General features: G+C 44.4%; 1 protein-coding gene across 4 annotated transcripts in view; it reads right to left on the bottom strand.

Moving 5' to 3' along the window:
• Positions 1 to 3,563: 3,563 nt before the first annotated feature.
• The window catches only part of LOC122556949 (B-cell receptor CD22-like), a 113,937-nt gene continuing 101,386 nt past the window's right edge, over positions 3,564 to 16,114 (bottom strand). For all 4 annotated transcript variants that reach the window (XM_087995480.1, XM_087995479.1, XM_087995481.1 and 1 more), the window contains 3 exons: positions 15,672 to 15,782; positions 8,268 to 8,329; positions 3,564 to 6,683 (listed from right to left, as the gene is read on the bottom strand). In XM_087995480.1, coding sequence (XP_087851606.1) covers positions 6,549 to 6,683; positions 8,268 to 8,329; positions 15,672 to 15,782 — 308 coding nt within the window. In that variant the 3' untranslated portion in view covers positions 3,564 to 6,548. The remainder of the gene's footprint in view (positions 6,684 to 8,267; positions 8,330 to 15,671; positions 15,783 to 16,114) is intronic.

Here is a 16,114-nt window from a genome sequence, read left to right as displayed (position 1 = left end):
TTTACATAATCGAGCACTTTTTGTCTCACCATGAATTTCTGTTACCAGTACCTTCTCTGACAATAGTCCCTCAGGAGACCTATCTCCTCATCCCTCAGCATAACAGACTGAGAGGATCCTGTGTGCCTTAATATTGTAACCTCTTTACCTGCTACCCCAGGCCTATGTGAATAAATTTTACCCTTTCATGTGCATTTTTTAAGCAGATCTGGCACTTCCTCCTTAGTCAACCTCTGACAATCTTGTACACTCTGATACAGAGGGAATGACTGTAGTTTACTTCATCTATGGTTTCAAAGCAAACATTTTTCAAACATCCTTGTAGGAAACTGTGTCAGGTTCTCTGATAAGGTCTCTGTCTAATTTGTCACATGCGGCAGTTTTAATAATACTCTCATTACTTCAGCCAAGCTAATGGGCCTTTCCCCTTTTGGTAACAAAAGGCTCTTTGCAGAGTGAGCAACTCTCTTGTTTATTAAGTGAATAAAGTCCATAATTTTCTCTGTCTATTTCTCATTCCTGATGTCCCCAGACTGTGGGAGACTGAGAATGCGTGGGAGTCTTACCTTGTCTTTACCTTTAGGATTGTTTTAGCATGCACAAGTGTTGTGACAATGACAGTGGCTGCCCACAACAGGAGGGGGCGGTGAGGGGGATGGTGGAGTTTATCCTACTCTTATAGTCACCAGCATTCAATCCCCACTCCCCACCACGCACCCCCCCCGAAACCCTTTATTGGTCCCACAGTTGGTATATCCTTTACATAATTTCATAAGATGTTTTCATTGTGTTATACTTATTTTGAGAGTTAATTTCCTGATTCAAAACAGCAATTTAAAAAAAATTGACAAAGGATTGTATAGAACATGCTAATTTTTTAAAGGATCTTTTAATGGATATTATCAAAGATGGTAACTTTATCTGTTTTAACAGCTCTTAGTTGTATACGTACACACACACACGCACGTATACATGCATACAAATGCATGCACACCCACACAAATGTATATAACACACAGATCTCTATGACACGCACACAGACACACACACAGCCACACACACACACAGATACACACTGACACACATACAGCCACACAGCCACACACACACATGGATACGCACATGGACACATACAAATACACACACCCAGACAAACACAAGGACAAACACACACACACAGGCACATTCACACACAGACAAACATATGAAGGCCGGTTTGCGTGATGGCTGCATTCACAACTCTCTGTAATTTCTCTCCGCAGCCAGCTGAGGAAGACATGCCCTAGGCCGCAGGTACTCAGTGGGATGGCAGAGACCATGCACCTGCTCAGGCCCAGATTAGGAGGAGACTCTGTGGAGTCAGGAATCAGGGATTTCATCCATGTGCACAGGGAGGGACAAGAGCAGTGAGAAGGAGTGTGGAAGGGAATGGGCCACAGTGCCCAGGAGCTGCAGCAGTGCAGCGAGTCATGTGACTGTCTCCATGGACTGGGTGGTAGTTGTCATGGAGAGCCTAGGCCCAGCATCCTCAGGGTTACACACTCCTGCTTTCCATTGCCCCAGCCAATGGTCCTCAGGAGCAAAGGTACAGTGATAGGGGGCAAGGAACCTGGTGCACTCTCTACCTTCATAAGGAGATTTTTGTTTTTCATTTTGGAAGGAAGAATAAAACAGAGGCATCAGGCATTACCCATTGAAAATAGAGATGAAGGGCAATTTCTTCAGAAGGTCACAATCTGTGGAACCATCTTCTTGACAAATGGAAGCAGAATCCTTGAATATTATTCCGGCAGATGTGAATGGATCCTTGTCACGCAAGGAGGTGAAAGGTTATTGGAGTAGGTGGGAGTGCAAACTTCAGGTTATAATTAGATCACCCATGATTTAATTAAATGTGGGAGGAAAACTTGAAGGAAGAAAACGTCAAGCTTCTGCTCCATATTCATATGTACATGCAGTAATACGATAACTAGTTTTGTAAAAAGGGGGCATGTCTGTGAGAAACATTTGCAACAAATGTGTAGGGTTCTGCATCAGAAGTAGGAACTCCAACCCAGATTGCCAGATTTAGCTCCTTCACTCGTTTTTTTGCTCTGAAGATATTGGTCTGGACTGTTTCCAGAATGTGCTAATTTTATTTTTCATATTTCCAGCATTTTACTTTTACACAACAAATGACAACTTGGGCGGTTCAGTGGTTAGCACTGCTGCCTCAGAGTACCAGGGACCCAGGTTCAATTCCAGTCTTGGGTGACAATCTGTGCAGAGTTTACTTATTCTTACTGTGTCTGTGTGGTTTTTCACCAGGTGCTCCGATTTCCTCCAAAGATGTGCAAGTTAGGTGGATTGGCCATGCTAAATTGTCCCATAGTGTTTAGAGATGTGCAGGTTAGATGGATTGGCCATGCTAAATTGTCATGCAGTGTCTGGGATGTGCAGATTACGGTGGATTCTTCATGCTAAATTGCCCTGTAGCCTTTAGGGACGTGCAGGTTGGTGAATTGGCCATGCTGAATTGCCCTATAGTGTCCAGGGATGTGCAGGTTAGGTAGATGGGTCATGCTAAATTGCCTCATAGTGCTTAGGGATGTACAGGTTAGGGTGGATTGGCCATGCTAAATTGCCCCATAATGTCCAAGAATGTGAAGGTTAAGTAGATTGGTCATGCTAAATTGCCCTGTAGGTTTAGGTATGTGCAGGTTAGGGTGGATTGGTCATGCTAAAATGCCCCATAGTGTCTAGGGATGTGCAGGTTAGGGTGGATTGGTCATGCTAAAATGCCCCATACTGTCTAGGGATGTGCAGGTTAGGGTGGATTGGCCTTGCTAAATTGCCCCAGTGTCCAGTGATGTGCAGGTTAGGGTAGATTGGCCAAGCTAAATGCCCCATAGTGTCCAGGGATGTGCAGGTTAGGGTGGATTGGCCATGCCAAATTGCTCCATAGTGTCCAGGGATGTGCAGGTTAGATGGGATTGGCCATGCTAAGTTGCCCTGTAGTGTCCAGGGATGTGCAGGTTAGGTGGGATTGGCCATGCTAAGTTGCCCCGTAGTGTCCGGGATGTGCCGGCTAGAGGAATTAGTTATGATAATGTGGGTTTACAGAGTCAGGTGTGTGTCTGGGTGGTTTGTTTTGCAGAGGGTCAGTGCAGACTTGCTGCAGAATGGCCTCTTTCCGCACTGTCAGCGTTTAATGATTTTGAATTCATTGATGCTTTCTCTCAGTGCCATTTATGGGACCTTGCTGCATTCACAAGGCCTTCCAATTCCATTTATACCAAACTGTAAAAATGTACTTCATAGACTGTTCAATACTTTGGGAAGCCTTGAGGATGTGAAAGTCACGACAGGAATTCTTAACTTCTCAATATAATACTGCGAGACAAACATATTGCAACCCAGGGAATTAAATTTGGAATTGCACAATTCATAGAGTTCAGCTTCTCCCAAGTTTTGGCTAATTAATCCAAAGGGAATCTTTTTCCTGTTTACCTCTTCCTGAATAACCACAGTGGGCATGTCACTGACTGTCCATGTGAAGAATCACCACATTTTGAACACAGCAATTCCTAATAATCCAAGTGCTTTATTTAATTCTTGGGGTGGAATATTCCAGTTAGTAATTAATCCACAATTACTTGATTTACATATTTATTACAAGTTTTGGACGAACATAGTGAAATTCATAGACAAAGCCCATCGCTGTACAGACATAAAGGTATTTTCACTAAATATATATATTTTTTTAAAAAAGGACACTGTAACATACCAAACATCCCCAGGCGCCAACTCCCAATAAACCAATGGCAACTTGTGAGAGAAATAAATGGGGTATTTGTAATAATGGGAGATGGTGATATTGAATTGCTGCCCGTTGTAATCTCTGTCCAATTGTTTCATCTAGAGAGGGTTAATTCAATCGTGCCCTCTCTACAGTTAAAATGACCGTGCTTCATATTATACTGCTTAACATTGTCATTGAAATGCAGATGACCCTATGTCATTGCATTAGACTCTAGCCAGATATAGCTGAAGGGATAAGCCACTTCCTATCTGCAGACCGAGTTATCATTCTCAGCAATTTGTAATTATACAAATGCAGCATATTTAAAGCAACATTTTGTTTGTGAAATGCATGTGCTTTTTTACAGAAGTGGTGGTATGTTTCATTCCTGAGACTCAGTGCCTGGCGACTCTGAACACTTTGAACAACTAAAGTTGGTTTTCAAATCTAAACAAGTGTAAGAGAAAATAACTTAAGGTGATTAATATCGAGCTGATATAACGCTAATTAACTGTTGAAACGTTATCTGCTGATTTAGGTTTCTGTATTTTTATTGTTAGTTTATTTTTTTTAAATTCTAGGTTTATCCCTACTTTTATTGTGGCAAAATTTCTTTTAATTGCAATTATTTAATGGGTGTTGAGTTTAGTTTAATATGAGTTCACCTATAAAATGTTACACTAGTCTCTTCATTAAAAATGTTATTGGGAAGAGAGAAAATCAGAAGCTGTAACAAATGTAGGGGCATGGGTCTGGGTGGGTTGCTTTTCAGAGGATCGGTGTGGACTTGTTGGGCCAAAGGGCCTGTTTCCACACTGTAAGTAATCTAATCTAATCTAAAAACAGTGAGATACAGGAAATGATAAGGAAGGAAAGAGAGACTGAGGTAGCAAGATAGATAGGAGGAAACACTGATAGAAGTAGAGAAATGGATATACATCAAATGTGAAGATTGTGTGGAGTAAAGAGAAAGCAAGGGATAGGGAGAGGGATAGGTTGGGGAAAGTGATAGCAAGGGAGAGAGGTAAACACACAGAAAAACAAACAGATATACTGGGAAGTAGATATAGAGAGAAATTACTTCATTGAATAAACTAAGATGGATAGGAAGCGACAAAGGTAGAGCACCACACTACAGTTGCCATCCTTCCTGGACTGAAAATGTGTTGCTGGAAAAGCACAGCAGGTCAGGCAGCATCCAAGGAACAGGAGAATCGACGTTTCGGGCATTGACCTGCTGCGCTTTTCCAGCAACACATTTTCAGCTCTGATCTCCAGCATCTGCAGCCCTCACTTTCTCCATCCTTCCTAGACTGTCCTGATCGCTCCAGGAACACGCTGTGAGAAAACGAGCAAAGTCCAAGCGATAAAACAATGTGGCCACAAAATGAATGTTGGGCAGTGGGACAAGGGGCTGTTTGATTGACAGTCAAGAACGATTCTGTCAGATCCATTCACTCTCCCAAGGTTAATGGGCAAAGTAGACTTGTTGAGCGACTGGAGGAGGGAGTATGACGGTGTGTGCTTAAACCTCGTGGAAACTACCTGGGCAGCGCTGGCAATGCCAGAACACGAAGCCAATCAGTTTAGTGGCGGGCAGAGAGAGTTAAAGAAAACACGCGTATTGTTAAAGGTCAGGGGGGAAACCAAACATCGGATTGAGGTGGGACGGCAGACACGTGAACCTTATTTACATCGGTCTGAGGATATATGAACGAGCACATGCCATCAGGAAGACATCAGATACCAAGGTTGGAGACCTTCCAGGAAGAAAGGAGATGTTCCTGGTTGGTGAGTGTGTTGATGAGCTGTGCCCTTGCTTTTCTGCCCGTGTACTCTTCGATTTCCTGATGCATCTTCCTTTAAAGTGGGCACTTCAGAAACATCAGCTCGCAAGTGTTAGCATCATGTACTCAGAGGTCAGATATAGCATGATTAAACTAAGAGTAAAGATGCTGTCGGACCTCCTCTACTTTGGCACAATCTCATCTAGGAACACTGTGTCTTTGAGAAAAACTGGAAATTAGGATAAATTACTTGTGCTGCTTGCTCAAGATCACTATAAAATGGAACAAGATGAGTCAAACTCCACATAGTACTCCTGCAATCAGAGGACTTTCTGATGTGGACTGTATTTGTATTTGAATGGAAGACCTCTGTCTCATTGCAATATCTAGTCATGCAGATTTCATCCATTTTAACACTATCTGTTTGATGAGATAATCTACAAAATCAGGGGGGATCAGATGAAATCTAAAATCACTATGGATCTTCAAGAATTTTCAACATTCCAGCTTACAATAAATTATATTTGTCCTTTTTGTGAAATATCTTGAGGCTTTGCTCACAGTGAGTCAGAGCTGGTAATGCTTCTACGCTATTAAGAAAATAGGGGGAAGAATTTTGCAAGCCAAGTGAATATTGAGTGTTCGTGAGGTACATGACAGGCAAAAGCAGAAAGGGGGGAAGTGGGATGGAAAAATAATGGGCAACTGGAGGAAATGAGTGGAAAGCAAGTGTGACAAAACATGACAGGAAGTAAATTACAGGTGTCCACATAACACACAAGGAGTTTGATACTTTATACATTTGACAGCCCATAACTATTTTACTTCCATTGCACAAAAATACAGTTTAGGGTTCATTTCCAAATTACTTTACCCGTAAAAAATACCACGCTCAATTTTGTTTCAGTGTCGTTTACAGATTTGCCGATTCTCTGCCATTCGTGTTAATGAACTGATTGCAGCATTCCGTCCGCGTTCTTTCACACAGCCCCCAAGATCTCCACTCTGTCACTCTGAGCTTTTGCCTGCCTTGGCACGATTGATTCGTGCTGCAGATTGGCGTAGGCAAATTCGTTTTCTCGTCTGCCACTGGCCTCAGATTGAGTTGCCTGAGTCTGCAAGGCAAGAGAGGGAGGGACAAATTTGAAATGCCACAACAAGTTGTTTTTACATCTGAACCAGTGCATGGTCCCATTCACCCAGCAACCGCCTACATATGTTGCTCCCAGTTCAAATAAAAACTGAAGAAAGTAGGAATTAGGAGCAGGAGTGGGCCATCTGGCCCTTGAAGCCTGCTCCCCCATTCAAGAAGATCATGACTGATTTTTTCATGGACTCAGCTCCAATTATCCATTCCCTCACCATAACCCTTAATTCCTTTACTGTTCAAAAATCTATCTATCTTTGCCTTAAAAACATTCATCGAGGCAGCCTCAACTGCTTCACTGGGCAGGGGCTTTCACAGATTCACAGAAGCTGCCCCTCAACTCAGTCCTAAATCCGCTCCCTCTTATTTTGAGGCTATGCCCCCTAGTTCTAGTAAATATGGCCTTGGTTCTAATATTATCATCTTAATTGTTCAACAATTCCTTCTATCGCCACATCCATCTTCACGTCTGTTACCTCCTTCTGCCTTACAAACCTCTGAGATCCATGTATTCTTGCAGCTCTGAATGATTATGCACCTTAATTTTAAACGTTGCATTCTCAATTTCGGTCCAAGCCTTTGAAATTCCTTCATTCAACCTCTCATCCTCTCTATATCTCTCTCCTCTTTTGAATTTCTCGTTAAAAACCCCTTGCAGGTCAAGGTTTGGATCTTCTGTACAAGTTTGTTTTTAAATCACAAGGCGTTTGGACAGGCCTGCATTTATTGTCCTCCCTCATTGCTGCGGAGATCACAGACCCTTCCTGCCCCTCTGCCGTTTGTGTGGTGGAGGTTGTTGCGGAGGGAGTTTGTGATTGAGATTTGATCCAAACGGTGAGGATTCTGAAACAAGTATCTGCAGGAATTAACAAAAAAACACAAAGAAGTCCCAACACTTCAGTGTCTCAAGAAGGCAGCTCACCACCACCTTTTCCAGGGTGTTTCAGGATGGGAAATAAATGCTGGCCTATTCATTGACACACACATTCAAGTGGATGCCTTCCAAGGATGCTATCTTTTAGAAGATCTCCTCCTCTCTCTACAAGGCCTTGGATGCTGCCTGACATGATGTGCTTTTCCAGCGCTACTCTAATCTTGACATACATTCAATGAACGAATAGCTTAAATGTGACTTGCAGAATGGGTGAAAGCAAACTGGATGAATCTTTGCCTTTCATCATCAAACATGATCAATCCGTACACAATGAAATTAAAACTCTCTCCCTCATTTCCAAGAGTCTCCTTAATCCACTGAACTTCTGTACCTCATCCCCTCCCACAGCATTCAGTCTTCTGATTTGAGGTTTTTCTGCACTGGCCTCCTCTGACTGCTTCATCATTGGTTTGATGATCTGGGAAACTCTCTCTAAACAACTCAAACTCTCTGGTTTGATCTATATCTTTCCAACTTGTTCATTATGTCATCCTAAATTTAGCATCCAGCCCTTGTATTAATCACTGCGTCCTCCTTCTGTGGAATGGGTTGTGATGGTTGTCTACATTAAACATGCAACGAAAAGGTTCCGATGTAATTGGAAGCACTGTTACAAACCTTTTTTGGTGTCTGCACTTCAGTGTAGATCACAGGTTGGGAATCACTTTCCAACTCTTGCCCTGGGACAATGCAAAATCAACCAATTAGTGAGGAAAGATCGAAGGGTAACTTGCATGTTGTTGCACTCCCAGGGATAATACACACTTGAAGTGCTGTTTGGGCAGGTTATGAGATGCCTCATGTTCTACACCATCGAACCCCAGGAGAATACCCTTCCATTCCTTTCTCTCTCGTGCACTTATCTCACTCGCCCTCCCATTTTATTTGCCTCAGCTATTCTATCTGGCAGTACGTTCTACATTCTAACCAGTCTCTGGATAAAGACGTTATCCCGAAATTCTTTCTTGTATTGTTTGGAACAATGTCCTACAGCAAAGATTAAGAGTCAATAAATAGAACCATATTGTAAGGGTGCAACACTTCTCTTCCTGGAGGTGACGAGAAGAGGAAATAATCGGTTAGGTTTGATCTTGGTGAGAAACTCAGCCCAGTCTTGCCAGTGCTGGGTGAGTGGGGTCCATTTTCGACTGTTCTTGACTCAGCAAGGTCATGGAGTGGTCAATGAATGGGAGCCTCAATTCAGGAGACTTGGGAGTCATTTCCTGACTGGAAAACTGTGGAGAGCTGCCTGCTGTGTTGGTGGAGATGGTGGGGAGGGGGAGGGGTTACCTCCAAGTGTCCATCTGGGGGCAATTAAAGACACAGATCGAGTCAACTGCTGGCCTTCGAACGCAACCCCCCCCCCACCACTTGCTTCCGACACTTGTTACAGCTCCTATGACAGTCATCATCACCCCCGTGATTGGCTGATTGGCTGGAATAAAGACTTACCTTCTCACCTCTGGATCCCCCATGGATTTGGCCTAACTGGCAGGTTTAGGATCCAGTAGCTGCTGGCTAGGGTGCGTGTCGAAGCCGAGGAAGGGCAAGTCAGCCATTCTCACTCACCCGTCAGGTCTTAGTGCCCCGAGTGGCGGGAGAGCTAACAGCCTCACCCATCCTCAACCCCATCTCCCAACTCTCTCCCTTACAGTTCAAGAAGGAAATGGAAAGTGGTGTACTTAATGTCCAACCATATTGAACTGCTTGATAACTTTAAAGATCCACATGACGTCAGCTGGCAGCTTTTGCTCTGGTAGAATTTTTACAGAGTGGAAATAGACCATTTGGCCCTCACTGGTCCTCTGAAGAGCATCCCATCCAAATCCACTTCCCCATCCCTCTCTAACTGTGCATTTCCCATGGCCAATCCACCTAACCTGTACATCCCTGGACACTATGGGGCAATTTAGCATGGCCAATCCCCCCTAACCTGCACATCCCTGGACACTACAGGGCAATTTAGCACAGCCAATCCATCCTAACCTACACATCCCTGAACACTATGGGATAATTTCCCATGGCCAATCCACCTTAACCTGCACATCCCTGGACACTACGGGACAACTTAGCATGGCCAATCCCACCTAACCTGCACATCCCTGGACACTACAGGACAATTTAGCATGGCCAATCCCCCCAAACCTGCACATCCCTGGACACTACGGGACAATGTAGCATGGCCAATCCCCCCTAACCTGCACATACCTGGACACTATGAGGCAATTTAGCATGGCCAATCCACCTTAACCTGCACATCCCTGGATCTGCACATCCCTCTACTGTGGCAGGGAACTGGAGCACCCAGAATAAACCCACACAGACATGGGGAGAATGTACAAACTCCAGACAGTCACCCGAGTGTGGAATTGAACGTGGGTCCCTGGTGCTGTGAGGCAGCAGTGCAAACCACTGAGCCACCGTGCCGGCCTTAGACAGATGGAATGGAGTGCAAGGCATTTGCCAGGGTTAGACTAGAAGCACATCCCCAGATATCCTGAACGCAGCCTCCTCTATGTAAATAAGCCCAGCATGGCAAATGTGACATTGTTTCCATTGTTGCTAACAGTACCGGAGATCTTGGCTTCGTCCGACTATACAACATTTGTGATTCGAAGTTGACATTTTTTCTGATTTGGTACTATGGTGTTCAAGCAGTAACAGAGGGATGTAAAGCAGGCTGCTTACTCCATCGCACAAAATCAAAACCTACCCTCGGGTGACATTTTCCCATCTTCAGTGAGAGTGTTTCGTCCCCTCATTCATTACGCAACTTGGGTGCCTTTCCTGTGGAATCATGTGGCAGGTGCGGAGGACATGCCCACCATGGCTGGGATTTCCCAGCATTCACTCTGCTGGTGCCATATTGAAAGATCATGTGCACAGCCAATCAGATCCAGGGAGCCAGGTGTCGGTTCTCACACAGTGCTGGTTTAACTGTTATCACTGCGGGCAAAGCCAGAGGGAAGGAGTACTCACTGTCTACTCCTCAAACAGGAACCTGAAGGGCTGGTGGGTGCAACACTAGAGAGGCAGGCAGTTCCTCGCCCTGCAGACTCCCACAGGAGGCCATGCCACCATATCAGCTTGGACCACTGCTATGTCTTGGGTGAAACGACACACACAGCAGTGCTGGAAGAAAGTTAATGGTCTAGTCAGCTCTGCAAGGGTAAGTGATAGCATCCTCCCTCTGGTATGTCACACTCACAGGGCTTTTACTCGCTCTAGCTATGTCACTACACAAAACAAAAAAACCCACCAAAATAACTGCCGTGTTAGACCCGAAACCTCAACTTCTCCACCTCCTGATGCTGCTTGGCTTGCTGTGCTCTTCCAGCCTCCTGCCTGTCTACTTTGGATTCCAGCATCTGCAGTTTTTTTTGTCTCTGGTCATTCTCCCAGGCTGACCTATCCTCATTCCCTAGTCTGCCTGACGGCTGCCCTCTCTCTCTAGGCTTCATCTCCATTGATTGTTTATTCTTCCCCCTGACCCCATTGTCAGCAGATACACCAACCTTTTCCCATCTACATTTGGGACTGAAAAAGGGTCACTGGACCCAAAACGTTAACTCTGCTTTCTGTCTCCACAGAGACAGAGCTGCTGAGTTTCCCCAGCAATTTCTGTTCTTGATGCCACTACACTTGCCTTTCACTCATCCTCATGGACTATCAGCCTCATTATTGCAAGCAGCTCGTCCACTTGACATCTCTTTGCACCTCAAGGTCCCAGTGAACAAACCCTTCCCGTCCTCTGTACATTCTACTCACTCTTTTGGGACACTTCAGCTCCTCTCCTCTTCCTGCTTGAGTCTTGACTGCTCTTCCATCCGTTTCCATCAAACTCAATTCCCTCCCTTTGACTCATTGGCCTGCCCATCCAGACTGACCTCTCCACAGCACGCATTACCATCTTTAACCTGGTTGCACTTGGCCTGCAGGACTGACCGTGGCCCAATCATTGAACTGTAAGGATGTAGGTCCCAGTCTCTGACCAGAATGAATGCTCTGGACTGATAGTGTTCAACCAAGAAACACGTGAGTTAGCACGCATGGGGTGGACTAACAAGGCAAGAGATTACACGTTACTGGAAACCTGGAAAGGACTGAAGAGCAGAGGAAGCTTAGTCCACATATCCACAGATCCCTGAGTGTAATAGGTCACGCAGGTAAGGGTCACATGGGACGTTTGCTATTGTTTGTTGTGGCATGGAATACCAAGAGGAAACAAACTGTCCTGGCACAGCACAAAACTATAGATAGGCGTCAATGAAAGTACTGCATGCAGTTCTGGTCACTGCATTGTGTGAAGAATATGACTGCACTAGGGAGAATGCAGAGGGGATTCACTGGGATGCTGAGTGGAATGAGATGAGAACCTTAACTGAATGTGTGGGTACCCCTGACTAACCACAGTCCTCTTTCACCTCACTAAAGAACTACCCGCATTTAGCGTTCACTCAGCACCATTCACCTGAAGCACACATGCAGTGTGTTGCCATAGAAACAGCAAGCACCTTTTGCTGCAAGCCTGACACTGGCTTGGCATAGGGATGCATTCAGCTCCTGGATTGTTCAGTGCTCCTCAGCTGCCGGCCTGTCCCTCCGTGTGCTGCCTTACTCCCAGCTCCGAAACGGCAGGCCTGCCTTGGGGGGAGGGGATGCACTTCAGGGATACCCACAAGGTCTTACTGGGGAAGTGCAGCATTCCCACACACACCTGGGAATCACTGGCTCGAGACCGTCCAAAGTGGGGGAGGAGCATCCAGGAAGGCATCAAGATTTGCCATTGGGAAAAAGCGGAAGTCAGCCGGAAACGGGAAAGGAGCATGCTGCCTCACTAATGCCCCAGTCACCCCCTTCACGTGACCACCTCCTGCCCCAAGTGTAACAGAGCCTGCAGTAGCCCCATCAGTCTGTATAGCCACCTATGGATTCACCCTGAGAGTGGGAGAGGGTCATCATACAGGGGACCGGAGATGACGATGATGCTAACAAAACAATGCAAGTCACAGAGGCTGGCCTCCTGTAAGCCAGTCAGTGCATGACAAGAAAGCCAGTACGAAAACAAGCTGAGGCAGACAGCATTCCGATAACTGGATACATGTGTGTTATCAGAATGCTGTCTGCCTCAGCTTGTTTTCATACTGGCTTATCCATGCACGAACACACATGACGTTGCTGCTCCTTGAACAAGGTTTGGTTGCCCTTGGGTTTCCTTTCAGAGGAGTCATAAAGACAGAGGTTCCGCTATGTTTGTGTGTATCTACTTGAAGAAGCTTTTAAGTTTAAATAAAACTTGTACAACGAAAGGGTAGTGGCAAGTTCTCCCAGCTCAGCTTTTCTCTGGCTTGGTTTGGTTTAGTTTTTAGCAGTCTGGCTGCTTTGAGCTGCTGGCCCGTTGTTAGCTGGAAATCCAAAATAGACAGCTACATGGAAGAATGAGTCCCATGCTGAATCTTGCTGCTATCTCTCTCTCTCTTTCTCCTGTAAGACCCTGTGTTTGATTTTGCCGAGGGGTTTATGAGGATTGTTGCAGGAAATTGGAACAGCATCATTTAGTTGGGATAATCTGTTAGGTTTTCACATAGGTTAAGTTATTTCATATTCTGTTCTCTTTTGTTTATGTTTCATTCTATACTCTGTAAATAAATTCTGTTTTGTATAAAACTGAGGATTTTTGACCAGCTGCATCACTCCCTGAAAATCCACTTCGAACCTGCTTAAAACAACGAGCAAAGTTAGGGTCTGGACTACTTTCTTGAAATGGACTGAGGAGGTTTGGCCTAGTCGATTACACACTGTTGTGATTATGGCCAGCATAAGCATCTAGTGATTTACAGTCACCAAGTACCAGCTCTGATATACATGTGATGGGTTTACACTGTCTAGCTTCTTAGGGAAGGTGAAGAGAATTGAAAATGGTGCATAAGTGAAGAGAGTTGGGGATTTAGTAAGACACGAATGCATGGAAAAAAGGTAATTGCTGAGATTCTGAGGTCACCATTTTATACATGACCTGCCTGTTGTCATCTATAGCCTGTGCCTTCATACGTGAAATGAGTAATTCAGGATAAAGATTCACCCGACACACACAAACAGAAATAGTTGGAAAAGTGCAGCAGTCTGGCAACATCGGTGGAGTGAAATCAGAGTTAACGTTTTGAGGAAGGGCCACTGGACCTGAAACGCTAACTCTGATTTCTCTCCATGGATGCTGCCAGACCTGTTGAGCTTTTCCAATAATTTCTGTTTTTGTTTCTGACCTCCAGCGTCATTTCAATCTCCATTTGACATTCACCCCATTGGGGTAAGTGATCACTGGGGATCACGATGCTAACTTGGTGCTTTTAGAAGATGGAAGATGTCACAGTCAGAGCAATGCCTTCAGCCTGTGTTTAATTATCCAATGTGTTTTAAGAATGGCTTGTCAGGAGGATTGGGTTTGAGTCCCAGAGGTGTGTAATAACGTCTCTGAACAGGCGGACGAGAAAATATCGAAGATTAGTTTGTGATGCACTGAACTAAAATACCTTAAAACAATCTAAATAGAAGCACTTCACAGATGTCAGAAGGTCCGAATTTGAATCTACTCCTCACAACGTTTCACAAACAATAAGAATTCTAGTGTCTCACTATCCTTCCTGAAGTGATGCAATAGGTCGTGGATTTCTATCGAATTTGATCTCCAGAAGGAGCTATAGTCTGTTAAAGCATTTCTCAGCAAAGGACAAGGGAGATGATGGCACAATGGGTATGTCCCTGGATCTATAATCCAGGTGTTCCCGCTAATTCTCTGTGCCATGATGTTAAAATGCTGGTGGCATTAATAAATCTGGAATCTTAAGCTCATCGCAATAGAACTTTGCTTTTGGTGTAAGTTAAATCAGCTAGAGTCAAATCAATGAAATATGGCTAATGCAGCTGCCTATTGATATATCGTGCAATATTCCTGCGTCTTATAATTCACCGAGGATTGCACAGACTGATATCTAGAAATGTTTTTTATTCTTTTCCCTATGATGGGATTTGAATATCGTAGATGAAGCAATTTGTTGCCTCTCACTAAAATCTCACAAAATTATGACCTATGTGAAAATCTATCCAACTAGATTTTGAGGGGAGGCAATGGTCTAATGTTATTGTTAATCCAGAGACGCAGGTAATGTTCCGGGGACCTGGATTCACATCCAGACATGGTAGATGGTGGAATATGAATTCAATAGAAATCTGGGATTAAGAGTCTAATGACGACCATGAACCCATCGTTGGAAAAACCCATCTGGTTAAGAAGGGCTTTTGCCCGAAACGTCGATTTTGCCTGTCCTCGGATGCTGCCTGAATTGCTGTGCTCTTCCAGCACCACTGATCCAGAATAATGTCCTTACCCAGTCTGGGCCTACTTGTGACTCCAGACCCACAACGATGTGGTTGACTCTTAAGTGTAATTAGGGATGGGCAATAAATGCTGGCCCAACCAGAGACACCCTCATCCCGTGAATAAATTAAAGAAAAACGAATTCTCTTTGGGTTGGAAGACTGCTGTCTTTATCCAGTCTACAGAAATTGGATTGATTCTTAATTATCCTCTAAAATGGACTGGCAAGAGTGATAATAGGCGGGCAACAAATTGCTTCATCTGCGATATCCAAATCCCATCATAGGAAAAAGAATAAAAAACAATTCTAGATGTCAGTCTGTGCAATCCTCGGTGAGTCATAAGACACAGGAATATTGCACAATATATCAATAGGCAGCTGCATTAGCCATATTTCATTGATTTGACTCTAGCTGATTTAACTTACACCTAAAGCAAAGTTCTATCACCTAGGTGGACACTCAAATGTCAGGGAAAAGGTTTAACCCAGACCTGAGAGTGGCCATTATTGATGAGAATTGCACCTTCACTTTCTGGCAAGCTAACTAAAACAAGGGATGTTTGTTTCCTGCGATTGGGCCCTGGGCATGTGCAAAAGCGATTGGTGTCACACTGTGCTGTCCCGGAGAATGAACCAGCAATCCTACCTCCAATCACTTCCTTCTTTTTTCTCCAGGCAACAATGACGAAAATGATGATGACAACCACTCCACTGGCAATGACCCCAACCGCCACCAACAATGTCTTGGTGAATGTACCTGTTAATCAAAACACCGGAGGCTGGAGTTAGGATATACTCAGTTGAGGACAATGCACGTGGACAGAGAAATGGAATCCATACTTCCTAGAGTTACATAAAAAGATTGGCATGTGTTATAAGCTGGTGTCCATGGTCTCGCTGAGCTTTCTGCCACTATTATTGAGAGGACGAACCTCCATTTCCCCACCCCAGCGCCTCTCTGTGTTCTATAGATATGTAGCATTACGTTTTATAGGTGTTTCCATTCTTCAATATGGATGTTTTCAGTTGCTACCCATAAAAAGAAACCAAATGTTTCCACAAATGCAATCTGATTGACAAGGCCCATTG

This window comes from Chiloscyllium plagiosum, unplaced genomic scaffold, assembly GCF_037043375.1.
Source record: "Chiloscyllium plagiosum isolate Xiang-an unplaced genomic scaffold, Cpla_swu_hap1 HiC_scaffold_16, whole genome shotgun sequence".
NCBI classification, from domain to species: Eukaryota; Metazoa; Chordata; class Chondrichthyes; order Orectolobiformes; family Hemiscylliidae; genus Chiloscyllium; species Chiloscyllium plagiosum.
The sequence above is the reverse complement of the archived record's forward strand: the minus strand, read 5'-3'. Positions and strand labels throughout refer to the sequence as shown.